Source organism: Somniosus microcephalus, chromosome 2, assembly GCF_052327205.1.
Source record: "Somniosus microcephalus isolate GS21.2 chromosome 2, FLI_Smic_1.0, whole genome shotgun sequence".
Lineage (NCBI taxonomy): Eukaryota > Metazoa > Chordata > Chondrichthyes > Squaliformes > Somniosidae > Somniosus > Somniosus microcephalus.
Genome location: NC_140988.1, coordinates 59,187,829 through 59,202,167, shown reverse-complemented (window position 1 = coordinate 59,202,167; position 14,339 = coordinate 59,187,829). Strand labels below are relative to the sequence as shown.

At 50.1% G+C, this 14,339-nt stretch overlaps 1 protein-coding gene across 3 annotated transcripts in view; it reads left to right on the top strand.

Moving 5' to 3' along the window:
- The window catches only part of afg2a (AAA ATPase AFG2A), a 686,751-nt gene that overhangs the window by 38,182 nt on the left and 634,230 nt on the right, over positions 1-14,339 (top strand). For all 3 annotated transcript variants that reach the window (XM_086009602.1, XM_086009595.1, XM_086009612.1), the window contains exon 8: positions 1,216-1,339. In XM_086009602.1, the coding sequence (XP_085865728.1) occupies positions 1,216-1,339 (124 nt within the window). The remainder of the gene's footprint in view (positions 1-1,215; positions 1,340-14,339) is intronic.

The following is a 14,339-nucleotide window of genomic DNA, read 5'->3' as shown; positions in this document are numbered from 1 at the left end:
ACTGGGCCTCGAACCCGCAGCCTCTGACTGGGCCTCGAACCCGCAGCCTCTGACTGGGCCTCGAACCCGCAGCCTCTGACTGGGCCTCGAACCCGCAGCCTCTGACTGGGCCTCGAACCCGCAGCCTCTGACTGGGCCTCGAACCCGCAGCCTCTGACTGGGCCTCGAACCCGCAGCCTCTGACTGGGCCTCGAACCCGCAGCCTCTGACTGGGCCTCGAACCCGCAGCCTCTGACTGGGCCTCGAACCCGCAGCCTCTGACTGGGCCTCGAACCCGCAGCCTCTGACTGGGCCTCGAACCCGCAGCCTCTGACTGGGCCTCGAACCCGCAGCCTCTGACTGGGCCTCGAACCCGCAGCCTCTGACTGGGCCTCGAACCCGCAGCCTCTGACTGGGCCTCGAACCCGCAGCCTCTGACTGGGCCTCGAACCCGCAGCCTCTGACTGGGCCTCGAACCCGCAGCCTCTGACTGGGCCTCGAACCCGCAGCCTCTGACTGGGCCTCGAACCCGCAGCCTCTGACTGGGCCTCGAACCCGCAGCCTCTGACTGGGCCTCGAACCCGCAGCCTCTGACTGGGCCTCGAACCCGCAGCCTCTGACTGGGCCTCGAACCCGCAGCCTCTGACTGGGCCTCGAACCCGCAGCCTCTGACTGGGCCTCGAACCCGCAGCCTCTGACTGGGCCTCGAACCCGCAGCCTCTGACTGGGCCTCGAACCCGCAGCCTCTGACTGGGCCTCGAACCCGCAGCCTCTGACTGGGCCTCGAACCCGCAGCCTCTGACTGGGCCTCGAACCCGCAGCCTCTGACTGGGCCTCGAACCCGCAGCCTCTGACTGGGCCTCGAACCCGCAGCCTCTGACTGGGCCTCGAACCCGCAGCCTCTGACTGGGCCTCGAACCCGCAGCCTCTGACTAAGAGGCGAGAGTGCGACCAACTGAGGCAAGCTGATAATTATTAGCCTGAAAAATTAGCTTTCTGTGCAACTCTTTCAGCTTGATTCTGAAAAACTCAAAAATATTTCCAAATTAATATTGGTGAAAGAACTGTGTAATCCCATAGGTCATGGCTTGTATAATAATGTGTTGGGAAGCAAGGTGATCATTCTGTACATGTGAAAGATGTGATTCCATCAGATTAGATAAGCCATTCATAACAGGTTTGTAAATATTATCCTTAAAATGTGACTTGTGTCTAATGGCTTATCTCTCTTTCCAGTCAACCTGCAATTATATTTATAGATGAGCTTGATGCCATTTGCCCAAGGCGGGAAGGAGCTCAGCATGAAGTTGAGAAACGAGTGGTAGCATCACTGCTCACACTAATGGATGGTATTGGCTCGGTGAGTAAATAGTGACAGAATTAAGAATAGTAAGATAATCACTGGCGTTTTGGAGAGAATAATCGTAGTGACCTTGTAAAGTGCAGGAGATTGTGTTGCAGTTTCAACCATCTGCTGGTATTTTTTCCCTACTTTGTTGCCTCATTCTTTCCATTCATGAGCATTGTTGTGTGAGATTGTACCTCCCAGTGTTCAATTTGGCCTATCTGTTATTGTAGTCAGTTTTGTCATTAGCATTCATATTTTCTACACCAAGTTTTACTCTGCAAGTACATCTCTTTAGTTGCTGTGGCTGAATTATGTATCTTTTTCTAAGAAGATGTATTGTCCTTCATTGTTCCTATTCCCTTTCCCACCTCCCTTTCTTGTCTTCCTTGTGGGCTCCCTGAGCCAAGTACCTTCTCTGGTAGAGTAGGCAGGAGTTGACCTCAAAATTCTAGGGCAGAAGCTTGGAGGTTGGTGAGAGCAGCCTGGTGGCGACTCTCCCTTTCCCCTCTGCAATCCACATTCGAAAATGACCAGCTTCTGCTTGGTTCCTCCACATAGTGATGTGACCGAGATCGAGTACTCCAAGCAATGGGGAATTAAGCTTGAGCATTGGTGCTTCAGTGCATTGTACTGCCAGTGAACACCCATGGCTCTGGGTTCACAGGAAGATGTCTTTTTTGGTAATGTGACTATTGTGCAATAGCTTTTATTAAAAGGAATGGCAAGAAATATATTACCAGGATTTTCATTAACTGGTGTATATCTGATACTGTGAAACACTGTAAATTGTTGGTGGTGGTGAAGGGAATGGTGAAAAAGTTATCATCTGTCACCTATTATAATATATCCAGGTTCCATGTCACTTATTACTTTTTTACCCTTGTTGGTCAATATTCAGTAGCCTCCTGTTGAGTAGATCCATGATCTTAAGGCATGTGTTACACAAAGTAATGAATCTTGCTTTAAGTTATTCCTTGGTGTCCCATTGACTTTCAGAATCCTCTCTGCTTTGTTTATCCAGTTCATGGCACCACAGAACTCCTTGACTGAATCACATCTTTGTAAATCATTGCAAGCTGTTCTTCTGTATACAATATATTGTAGAGTCGAAATTGTTGTGATGAAAGATCTGGATAGTATTTAGTACTGAAACTGTCAACATTACTATTATTTCCATCCTATTTCCTGCCAGTCTTCTCTCTTCCACTCCTGAGGTGCAATTCAGTTGATGCCGGTTATTTTTGATACCTCACTCAAATCATAGAGTCATAACGGCACAGAAGGAGGCCATTTGGCCCATCGCATCCGTGCCAGCTCTCTGTGGAGCAATCCAGTCAGTCTCATTCCCCCGCTCTATCCCCGTAGCCCTGCAAGTTTATTTCCCTCAAGTGCCTATCCAGTCTCCCCTTGAAAACATTGAGTGTCTCCGTTTCCACCACTTACATCGGCAGCAAGTTTCAGGTCCTCACCACTCGCTGCGTTAAAGTTTTTCCTCGCATCCCCCCTGTATCTCTTGCCCAAAACCTTAAATCTGTGTCCCATAGACCTTGTACCATCAACTAGTGGGAACAGCCTTTCCCCATCTAGCCTATCCAAACCCGTCATAATTTTGTACACCTCCATCAAATCACCCCTCAACCTCTTTTGCTTTAATGAAAACAAATCCAGCTTCTCCAGCCTGTCCTTGTAGCTAAGATCCCCCATCCCCGGAACCATTCTGGTAAATCTCCTCTGCACCCTCTCAAGGGCCTTCACATCTTTCCTAGACGCAATACTCCAGTTGTGGCCTAACCAGCACTTTATAAAGGTTCAGCATAACTTCTCTACTTTTGTACTCAGTACCTCTATTTATGAAGCCCAAGATCCCATATGCTTTGCTAACCACTCTCTCAATATGTCCTGCCACTTTCAGGGACCTATGCACATTAACTCCCGGGTCCCTCTGTCCCTGCACACTCTTTAAAACTGTGCCATTAAGTGTATATTGCCTCTCCCTGTTCCTTCTGCCACTTCTCTGTATTAAATTCCATCTGCCACTTGTCTGCCCATTCTGCTAGCCTTTCAAAGTCCTGCTGCTGTCGATTGGTATCATCCTCACTGTTTGCCACACCCCCAAGTTTGGTGTCATCGACAAATTTAGAAATTCTATTCTGTATTCCAATATCCAGGTTTTTTATATATATCAAAAAAAGTAGTGGCCCCAGCACTGACCCTTGGGGAACACCTTCATTCAGTCTGAAAAACAGTCATTTACTACAACTCGCTGTTTTCTACCCTTAAGCCAATTCGTTATCCAAGATGTCACTGACCCACCTATTCCATGAGCCTCAATTTTGTTAACCAGCCTTCTATGTGGTACTTTGTCAAACAAAGGACACAAAGGATTGGGAGAGACGGAAAGCACTAAAATAAGAATAGTAATGTATTAGGTGGGGTCAGATTAAGAGAGAACACAGAATGGTCTAAGATAGGTTTACAGTGTATGTATGTGAAGGCACAAAGCATAGTAAACAAGGTTGGTGAGCTACAGGTGCAAATAGCCACATGGGAATATGATGTCGTGGCAGTAACGGAGACCTGGCTCAAAAAAGGGCAGGGTTGGGTATTAAATATTTCTGGATATAAGGGCCGGAATTGTGCCGGCGCTTGGAGGCGGTCTGCTGTCAACCCGCCTCCATGTCAGTTTCCCAAATGTCAGGTCTGTCTGCGCTTTACAGACTCGACACCAAGCGGCGGGTGAGCCAATTCAAATACTTAAGAGCTTGTTAAAAGGTACTTAAACACCATTTTACCATGTACTTAGCATTTTACCAGCTTCTTCACAAGGTTCCCGGCGCTCGGGGATCACGTCAGGTAAGTAGGTCGGGTTCTCAATGACTCTTCATTCCTCTGAATAGTTGACAGCTGCAAAAGTGGTATAATAGCTACCATTTCACAGCTGTTCACTTTCCAATCTGAGAAGTTGGAGCCTTCAGGATTTGGAATACACTTTTCAGCTTTATGCAGTTTGGAAGTATTTGGAGTAAACTCTCTATCCACTGTCACCTCCTTGGAGCAACCTCTCTCACCATTGACCGATCGCTTCTGTCATCTCAACTTCAGCTGCCATCTATTCCAGTAGCATCGCTGCCCTTGAAAAAAATCTCACCTTGGTCCTCAGAATCCCAGCACGATCAGCCCCAACACCAACATCACTGGGCACACCAACATCACCAACAACAACACCAACCTTCTCCGCAATCACCTGATGCTGCACAGGATACAGGGCATCAGCACCTGGCCACATTGCTGTCTGGGAGGTCAGGGCTGGCTTCACCATGGCCAGATTTACTTCACTTGATGCTGTACACCCTGGCTGCCACATGATGTGCCAGGTTGGCACCACCCCACACCAGCACCATAAAGCATCTCTGCAATGCCCAAGTCATTCCTTTCACACTCATCACAATTGCAGGGGGTACCGTTATGTCTCACCATTGACTATTCACTGCAACTCACTAAGCCACTTCCAAAGGCGCACACAAATCTATCCAGGAAGGAAAAGTGTGTTAAATAAAAATTTAAGTGTTTGACAACACATCAACAGAAACTTTACATGTACGTTGGCGAAAACACCCTAGTGTGTTGCCAGTTGGTATGATTGCACTAGGATGAGGGTGAGTGTGAGGGGTGGCTAGTGAGATGGGGAACTGATGATGTAGATAGAGAGGGATGGGTGGAGGCGTAAGGTAAGTTGGTGTGAGTAAGGATGTGCAGGAGTAGGGTAGGGAAGGCAGAGTGATGGGGATGTGATGAATGGCAAAACAGGATGAGGTTGAGTGTGGCTTTGCAGTAACGTTTCGTAATCTATTGAGATCATTGAAAGGTTTGCGTCACTGCAGCCTGGTCCTTCTGGCGACATCCCTGCTTGTGTCCTCCTGTGCAATGTGCAACCAGGCTGTGTTGATCTCCTGGGGAGGTCTCTTCTGCCCATTGGAAGGGAAGAGAACCTCCGTGCGTTCTGTGACTCCCTCCATATGGAGGGAGTTATGGGAGAGCCTGGGTGCAGCTGTGCACCTCTGTGCAGTGCTTGTCAGTGTTTGCAGCACCTCAGTGCTGTAGAACACTGACAGCACAACTGTCAAAATGAATGCGGACATGATCCCTTTAAGGAAACTGTCTCATGACGCATCATCAAATGACGTCATCAGACCCGCTTCCTTTTAATTGGCTGGGAACCTCGCAGGGCGGGCTTAACAAGCCCAATCAACAGTAAATTCTTCTTACAGAGTGGGATGGAGCCGGGAGCGGGACCGCAACCTGCCACCTACCTCAGCCACACTAAGCCCACTTCAGTAGGCGAAATCGTGGCCAAGGTATTCAGGAAAGAAAGTCAAGGACAGAATCTATATTGGTAGAGTTAAGAAATAATAGAGGTGCAATTACACTACTAGGTGTATTCTATAGGCCACCAACTAGTGGAAAAATATGGAGGAGCAAATTTGCAGAGAAATTACAGAGAGATGCAAGAACTATAGAGTAGTGATAATGGGGGACTTCAACTATCCTAATATAGATTAGGATAGTAATAGTGTAAAGGGCAGAGAGGAGGAAGAAGATCTGAAGTGTGTTCAGGAGAACTTTCTTGATTAGGTATGTTTCTGGCCCAACGAGGAAGGGAGGCATTGCTGGATCTGGTACTGGGGAATGGAGTAGGTCGAGTGGAACAAGTGTCAGTAGGTGAACATTTAAGGAACAGTGATCATAGTATGATGAGGCTTAGATTAGCTATGGAAAAGGACAGGGAGCAATCTAGAGTAAAAATGTTTAACTTGGGGGAAGGTCAATTTCAGTGGGTTGAGAATGGATCTGGCCCGGGTAAATTAGAATCAAAGATTGGCAGGCAAAACTGTAATCGAACAATGGGCTGCCTTTAAAGAGGAAATAGTTTGGGTACAGTCGAGGTACATTCCAACTAGGGGGAAAGGTAGGGCAACTAAAGTCTGAGCTCCCTGGATGTTGAAAGAGATAGAGAGTAAGATGAAGCAGAAAATGAGCGCATATGACAGATGTCAGGTCGAGAATACATCTGAGAATCAGGCTAAATGTAGAAAGTTCAGAGGAGAAGTGAAAAAGAAAATAAGAGGGGCAAAGAGAGGGTATCAGAATAGAATGGCAGCTAACATAAAAGGTAATCCAAAAGTCTTCCATAGGCATATAAATAGTAAATGGGTAGTAAAAGGAGGGATGGGGCCAATAAGGAGACCTACGCATAGAGGCAGAGGGTATAGCTGAGGTACTAAATGAGTACTTTGCATCTGTCTTCACCAAGGAAGAAGATGCTGCCCTAGACATAGTGAAGGATGAGGTAGAGGAGATACTGGATGGGATAAAAATTGATAGAGGAGGTGATGCGCTATCAATTACTCATAAAAGACTGAGAGTTAGAAGAGTAACTAAAGGCTTTTATTAACAACAGAATGGAGGTCTGCCTCGAGTGGTCGACCGGTCCAGGATACAAGGGCTGGGGAGCAGTCACCTTTATACTAGGACCTGTGGGAGGAGTCAGCCGAGGCATGTCCAGGCATGTACACAGTGGAATACAAACAGGAATACAAACAGTGGTTTACCACATTCACCCCTTGTTTAAAATTGAGTCCGGCGGGGTGAAGTGTATTAAAAGTTAGTGTATTGGAGTCTCTCCGGAGGTCTTGTCTGCCGCTGTGATCGGCGTGGCGACGGCAGGGGTAGTGAAGCTTCCGGCGTCGAGTCCAGCGTAGGCTGTGGCACAGGCGTGTCGTCCTCGTAGATGTCGAGCAGGTCGCGGGGCCCAGGCCTGCCGTCTGCTGGGGCTGGATATCGGATCGTGGGGGGGGGTGGTAGTGGGTAGTGGGTTACTGTGGTCCCCGAGGGTGCAAGGTCTCTTATGGAGACTGTGTCCTCCCGCCCGTCCGGGTATGCGATGTAAGCATACTGGGGGTTGGCGTGGAGGAGGTCGACCCTCTCGACCAGGGGGTCCGTTTTATGGGTCCTCACGTGTCTTCTCAGTAGGACCGGCCCTGGGGACGTCAGCCATAGCGGTAGCGATGTCCCTGATGTGGACTTCCTTGGGAAGACAAACATTTTCTCATGAGGGGTGGCGTTAGTGGCAGTGCAGAGCAGTGACCGAATAGAGTGGAGCGCATCGGGGAGCACATCCTGCCAGCGGGAGGTTGGAAGGCCCCTAGACTTTAAGGCTAGCAGGACGGCCTTCCAAACTGTCGCATTTTCTCTTTCCACCTGTCCGTTCCCCCGGGGGTTGTAACTGGTGGTCCTGCTTGTGGCAATACCCCTAGTTAGCAGGTACTGACGGAGTTCGTCGCTCATAAACGATGAGCCCCGGTCGCTATGGATATAGCTGGGGAAGCCGAACAGGGTGAAGAGGTTGTTCAGACATTTAATGACCGTGGCACTGGTCATGTCCGGGCAGGGGAAGGCGAACGGGAAACGGGAGTACTCATCAATAATATTGAGGAAGTACACATTGCGGTCGGAGGAGGGGAGAGGCCCTTTAAAATCAACGCTCAGGCGCTCGAAGGGGCGAGTGGCTTTTATCAGGTGGGCCCTGTCTGGTCTATAAAAGTGTGGTTTGCACTCAGCGCAGACTTGGCAGTTCCTGGTCATGGTCCTGACCTCCTCAATAGAGTAAGGCAGGTTGCGGGCCTTGATGAGGTGGAAGAACCTGGTGACCCCCGGGTGGCAGAGGTCATTGTGGAGGACCCGTAGTCTATCGATCTGCGCGCTGGCGCAGGTGCCACGCGATAGCGCATCCGGGGGTTCATTTAGCTTCCCGGGCCGGTACAAGATCTCGTAGTTGTAGGTGGAAAGTTCGATTCTCCACCTCAAGATCTTGTCATTTTTGATTTTGCCCCTCTGCTTGTTGTTAAACATAAAAGCAACTGAACGCTGGTCAGTGAGCAGGGTAAATCGTTTTCCGGCCAGGTAGTGCCTCCAATGACGCACAGCCTCCACAATCGCCTGGGCCTCCTTCTCAACAGCGGAGTGTCTGGTCTCCGGGCCTTGGAGGGTTCGTGAAAAGAAGGCCACGGGTCTCCCCGCCTGATTGAGGGTAGCGGCCAGGGCAAGGTCGGACGCGTCGCTTTCCACCTGGAAGGGGATGGATTCGTCCACTGCGTGCATGGTGGCTTTGGCAATGTCCTCCTTGATACGGTGGAAGGCTAAGCGGGCCTCTGCCGTCAAGGGAAAAGAGGTGGACTTGATCAGCGGACGGGCCTTGTCCGCATAGTAGGGGACCCACTGGGCGTAATAGGAGAAAAACCCTAGGCACCTCTTCAGGGCCTTGAGGCAGTGGGGCAGTGGAAGTTCCATAAGGGGACGCATCCGGTCGGGGTCGGGGCCGATGACTCCGTGTTCCACAACACAGCCAAGGATGGCGAGGCGGTTTGTGCGGAATATGCACTTCTCCTTGTTATATGTCAGGTTTAGGAGTTGGGCGGTGCGGAGGAATTTTTCCAGGTTTGCGTCATGGTCCTGCAAGTCACGGCCGCAGATGGTCACATTCACACAGAATCACAGAAACCCCACAGTGCAGATAGAGGCCATTTCGGCCCATCGAGCCTGCACCGACACATGTCCCACCTGATCCCCGTAACCCCTACACCAACACATATCCCACCCTATCCCCGTAACCCCACGTATTTAATCCCCCTAACACTAAGGGTCAATTTATCATAGCCAATCAACCTAACCCGCACATTTTTGGACTGTGGGAGGAAACCGGAGCACCCGGAGTAAACCCACGCAAACACGGGGAGAATGTGCAAACTCCACACAGACAGTCGCCCGAGGCCGGATTCGAACCCGGGTCCCTGGCGCTGTGAGGCAACAGTGCTAACCACTATGCCACCGTCCAGATATGGGAAAGTGGCCTGCAACGCATTTTGATCTACCATCCGGTCCATCTCCCTTTGGAAGATGGAGACCCCGTTGGTGACGCCAAAGGGAACCCTAAGGAAGTGATAGAGGCGGCCGTTTGCCTCAAAGGCAGTGTACTGGCGGTCCTCAGGGCGGATGGGGAGCTGGTGGTACGCTGATTTCAGGTCAATGGTCGAGAAGACGCGGTACTGCGCGATCTGGTTGACCATATCAGCTATACGGGGGAGTGGGTAGGCGTCCAGCAGGGTGTAGCGATTTATTGTCTGGCTGTAGTCGATGACCAGGCGCTGCTTCTCGCTGGTCTTAACGACCACAACCTGGGCTCGCCAGGGGCTGGTGCTGCCCTCAATAATCCCTTCTTTCAGGAGCCGCTCCACTTCGGTTTTAATGAAAACCCTGTCCCCGGCACTGTATCGCCTGCTCTTTGTGGCGATGGGCTTACAGTCGGGGGTGAGGTTAGCAAACAGTGGTGGGGGGGTGACTCTGAGTGTGGAGAGGTTGCACCTGGTGCGCGGCGGGCAATTTGGAAGCTGCTGGCTGCGGACTGTGAGTGGGGGTAGGGGTCCACCGTACGCCATCGTAACACTTTTAAGGTGGCACTGAAAATCTAACCCCAGCAGGACGGCAGCGCAGAGGTCAGGCAGGACCAGAAGTTTAAAATGATCGTACACGGTCCCGTCTACTACGAGTGTCACCACGCAGTAGCCGCCGATGTCCGCCAACTGGGACTCGGAGGCCATAGAAATCCGCTGTTGCGCAGGCAGGACTGGGAGAGAGCAACGCCGCACCGTGTCGGGGTGGATGAAGCTCTCCGTGCTCCCAGAGTCAAAAAGGCAGATTGTATCGTGACCATTTACCTTAATGTCCATTGTGGAACTGGCCAGTTGGTGCGGTCTCGCTTGGTCCAGTGTAACGGATGCCAGCGTAGGGGTCGGTGTGTCGCTGCGGGTATCAGATGAGGCGGTGTCGGGGGCCTGCTGCGTCCCGGCTGTCGTCCAAGATGGCGGCGTCCATGATCCCCATGTGGCTGGAGGCGTCCAAAATGGCTGCTGTACCGGTGATTCGCACACGGCCGGGGAGGTCCAAAATGGCGGCCCGCATGGCCCACACGCGGCGCTGCTGGGGTTCGGGGTGGCTTTGGCCCTGCAGACGCTAGCGTAGTGTCCCTTCTTCCCGCAGCCCGAGCAGATCGCGTTTTTCGCCGGGCAGCGCGCTCTGGGGTGTTTTGCCTGGCCACAGAAGTAGCATTTCTGGCCTTGGGGCACTGCTGTCTGGCCTTGGGACACTGCTGCGGTAGTTGGGCCGTTGTTGGGGTGTGGCTGGGGTGGCACGGCGCTATGAGGCGGTCCTACCGTGTCCCAGGCTGTCATTCCCCGCGGCGTCCACGGTGCAGAGGAGTAGGCATCCATGCCCTGGTAGGCTGCATCCAACGATAGTGCGAGTTCAGAGGCCTTGTTGAGGTCGAGGTTACTCTGCTCCAACAGTCGCTGTCGTGTGTAATTGGATCTGTGGCCCGCTACAAAAGCGTCCCGGATAAGTTCCTCTGTGTACACGGCGGCCTTTACATCCTTACAACCACAGGCCCGGCCAAGCACAGACAGTGCCTGAAGGTATTCCACGGTCGATTCCCTAGGTTGTTGTTTACGACTCCCCAGGAGGTGCCTGGCGTACACTTCGTTCACTGGGCGCGTGTACTGGTCCTTGAGGAGCTTGATAGCATCCGCGTACGAGGTCGCGTCTTGGATGACCGAGTACACTCGGTGGTTCACTTTGGAGGTCAGGACATCCAGTTTGTCCTCGTCCGATTTGATTGCTTCGGAGGCGGTCAGGAATTTTTCGAAACACTTAAGCCAGTGAGTAAACTTGGTGGATGAGTCCGCCTCCCGATGATCTAAGTCCAGGCATGCTGGTGTGAGGATCTTCTCCATTATAAAAATGTTGTTAATAAAATTGATGCGCTATCAATTACTCATAAAAGACTGAGAGTTAGAAGAGTAACTAAAGGCTTTTATTAACAACAGAATGGAGGTCTGCCTCGAGTGGTCGACCGGTCCAGGATACAAGGGCTGGGGAGCAGTCACCTTTATACTAGGACCTGTGGGAGGAGTCAGCCGAGGCATGTCCAGGCATGTACACAGTGGAATACAAACAGGACAAACAGGAATACAAACAGTGGTTTACCACAGGAGGTACTAGAAAGGCTGTCTGTACTTAAAGTAGATAAGTCACCAGGACCAGATGGGATACATCCTAGGACGCTGAGGGAAGTGAAGGACGAAATCACGGAGGTACTGGCCATAATCTTCCAGTCCTCCTTAGAAACGGGGGTGGTGCCAGAGGACTGGAGAATTGCAAATGTTACACCCTTGTTCAAAAAAGGGTGTAAAGATAAACCCAGCAACTACAGGCCAGTCAGTTTAACCTCGGTAGTGGGGAAGTTTTTAGAAACTATAATCGGGGACAAAATTAGCAGTCATTTGGACAAGTGTGGATTAACTAAGGAAAGCCAGCACGGATTTGTTAAAGGCAAATCGTGTTTAACCAACTTGATCGAGTCTTTTGATGAGGTAACAGAGAGGGTTGATGAGGGCAATGCGGTTGACGTGGTGTACATGGATTTCCAAAAGGCGTTCGACAAGGTGCCACTTAATAGGCTTGCCAGCAAAGTTGAAGCCCATGGAATAAAAGGGACAGTGGCAGCATGGGTACGAAATTGGCTAAGCGACAGGTAGTGATGAACGGTTGTTTTTCAGACTGGAGGAAGGTACACAGTGGTGTTCCCCAGGGGTCGGTTCTAAGACCACTGCTTTTCTTGATATATGTTAATGATTTGGATGTGGGTGTACAGGGTGCAATTTCAAAATTTGCAGATGACACAAAACTTGGATGTATAGTGAACAGTGAGGAGGGTAGTGATAGACTTTAAGAGGACATAGACAGACTGGTGGAATGGATGGACACGTGGCAGTTGAAATTTAACACAGAAAAATGTGAAGTGATACATTTTGATAGAAAGAATGAAGAGAGGAATATAAACTAAAGGGTACTATCTTAGAGGGTTCATGAACAGAGAGACCAGGGGGTATATGTGCACAAATTGTTGAAACTGGCAGGGCAGGTTGGGAAAGTGGTTAAAAAAGCATACGGGGTCCTGGGCTTCATGAATAGAGGCATTGGGCTGGATTTTACCTTAGATCCAGAGGTCGAGGCGGGACTGCTGGTTTTCAGGTTCCAATCGCGCCCCCAGTGACGTCTGACGAACAGATGCTATTTTCCCTTGGTTGGCCTTGTTAAGCCCGCCCTGTGGGCTTGACAGCCAATTAAGGAAAAGCCGGTGTCAGATGACGTCAGTGCATGATGATTCATCTGCCGATTTTGTTAAAGTGACAGGCACCATCATTTTTTGACAGATTATTTGACGGTGTTTGACAGCATTGAGGTGCTGTCAAACACTGACGATCACTGTAAAAAGGTGAGCCCTTACACCCAGACTCTCTAATGACTCCTTAGGATGAAACAGAAGGCAGCTGCATGTGAGATTGCAGAAGCCATCTGTCACTTCTCCTGATGAGATGAGGCTGCACAAACACATCACAGCTTGTCACCTGTAGAAACATCAAACCACAGTTTAAAAAAAAAAAAAAAAATTCCCAACATTCTCTCACCTGTCATACCTACCAGTGTCCCATTGCAGCCTTCACACTACCTCTGCAGCTGTCATTTCTACAGTTACAGTACAGCAGACCCACAGCTCACCTCACTTACCCTGGTGGGGCTTCTCGACGTCAGGAAGCCCGCAGCAGTCGGCGCAAAATGGGAAAAAGCCTCCTAACTGCCTATTAACTACTTCTTAACAGGTAGTTAATTGGCTCTAATCCCCTTCCCGCCGCTAGGAGACAGGTCCCTGCACGAATCGGGGACCCGCCTCCCGGGAAGATCATTTGGAGGTGGGTTGGGCGTGGGTTCGGGACCCGCTCCCATTTTTTACCATTTTGCCACCGGTCCCACCTCCAAACCCGCCCCCTGAGTGCTGGCAACCCCCCCCCCCCCCCAATTGAGTACAAAAGCGTGGAAATGATGATGAACCTGTTTAAAACACTGGTTCGGCCTCAACTGGAGTATTGTGTCCAATTTTGGGCACCGCACTTTAGGAAGGATGTGAAGGCCTTACAGATGGTGCAGAAAAATATACGAAAATGATTCCAGGAATGAGGGACTTCCGTTATGTTGATAGATTGGAGAAGCAGGGATTGTTCTACTTAGAGCAGAGAAGATTGAGAGGAGATTTGATAGAGATGTTCAAAATCATGAGGGTTTCTGGACAGAACAGATAGAGAGAAACTGTTCCCATTGGTGGAAGGGTCGAGAACCAGAGGACACAGATTTAAGGTGATTGGTAGTACCAAAGGCGACATGAGGAAAAACTTTTTTACTCAGCGAGTGATCAGGATCTGAAATGCACTGCCTGAAAGGGTGGTGGAGGCAGACTCAATTACGTCTTTCAAAAGGGAGTTGGATAAGTACCTGAAGCAAATTTTTTTGCAGGGCTATGGGGAAAGGACAGGCAAGTGGGACTAGCTGAAGTGCTCTTTGAGAGTGCCGGCACGGGCCCGACAGGCCGAATGGCCTCCTTCCATGCTATAACCATTCTATGATGTAGATTAGAGAGATCATACAGTGCTGACTTGTGTATTGTTGGAAAATATAGACGTTGTTTCAGTGGAGAGATGCATGAATTCAGTTATGTCTGCAAAATTGAAAATGTATTTTTGCCATTGGGAGCTTGCTGTTTTAGTGGGGTGGTGCAGCAAATTTGGTGCTGCAGGATTTAAAGGCTTGCAGCAGCAACTTAAAGGAAAGGTTTATTTTTACCAGCCAAATTACAAATATATTTAATTTAAAATGCAAACAATGGCCACAGAAGTGCTACAGCACATCAAGCCCTCAGTTTTCACGAAACTTCCGTTAAAGTTTGGCTGGACCAAGTGTGGCAGAGAAGGGTGGCACTGTGGCACCCCAGGGCAACAACTACACAGACAAGCAGCAGAGAGGGCTTGGAGGAGAAGGTCTTGCATGCAAATACAGAGTGCTGCACAAA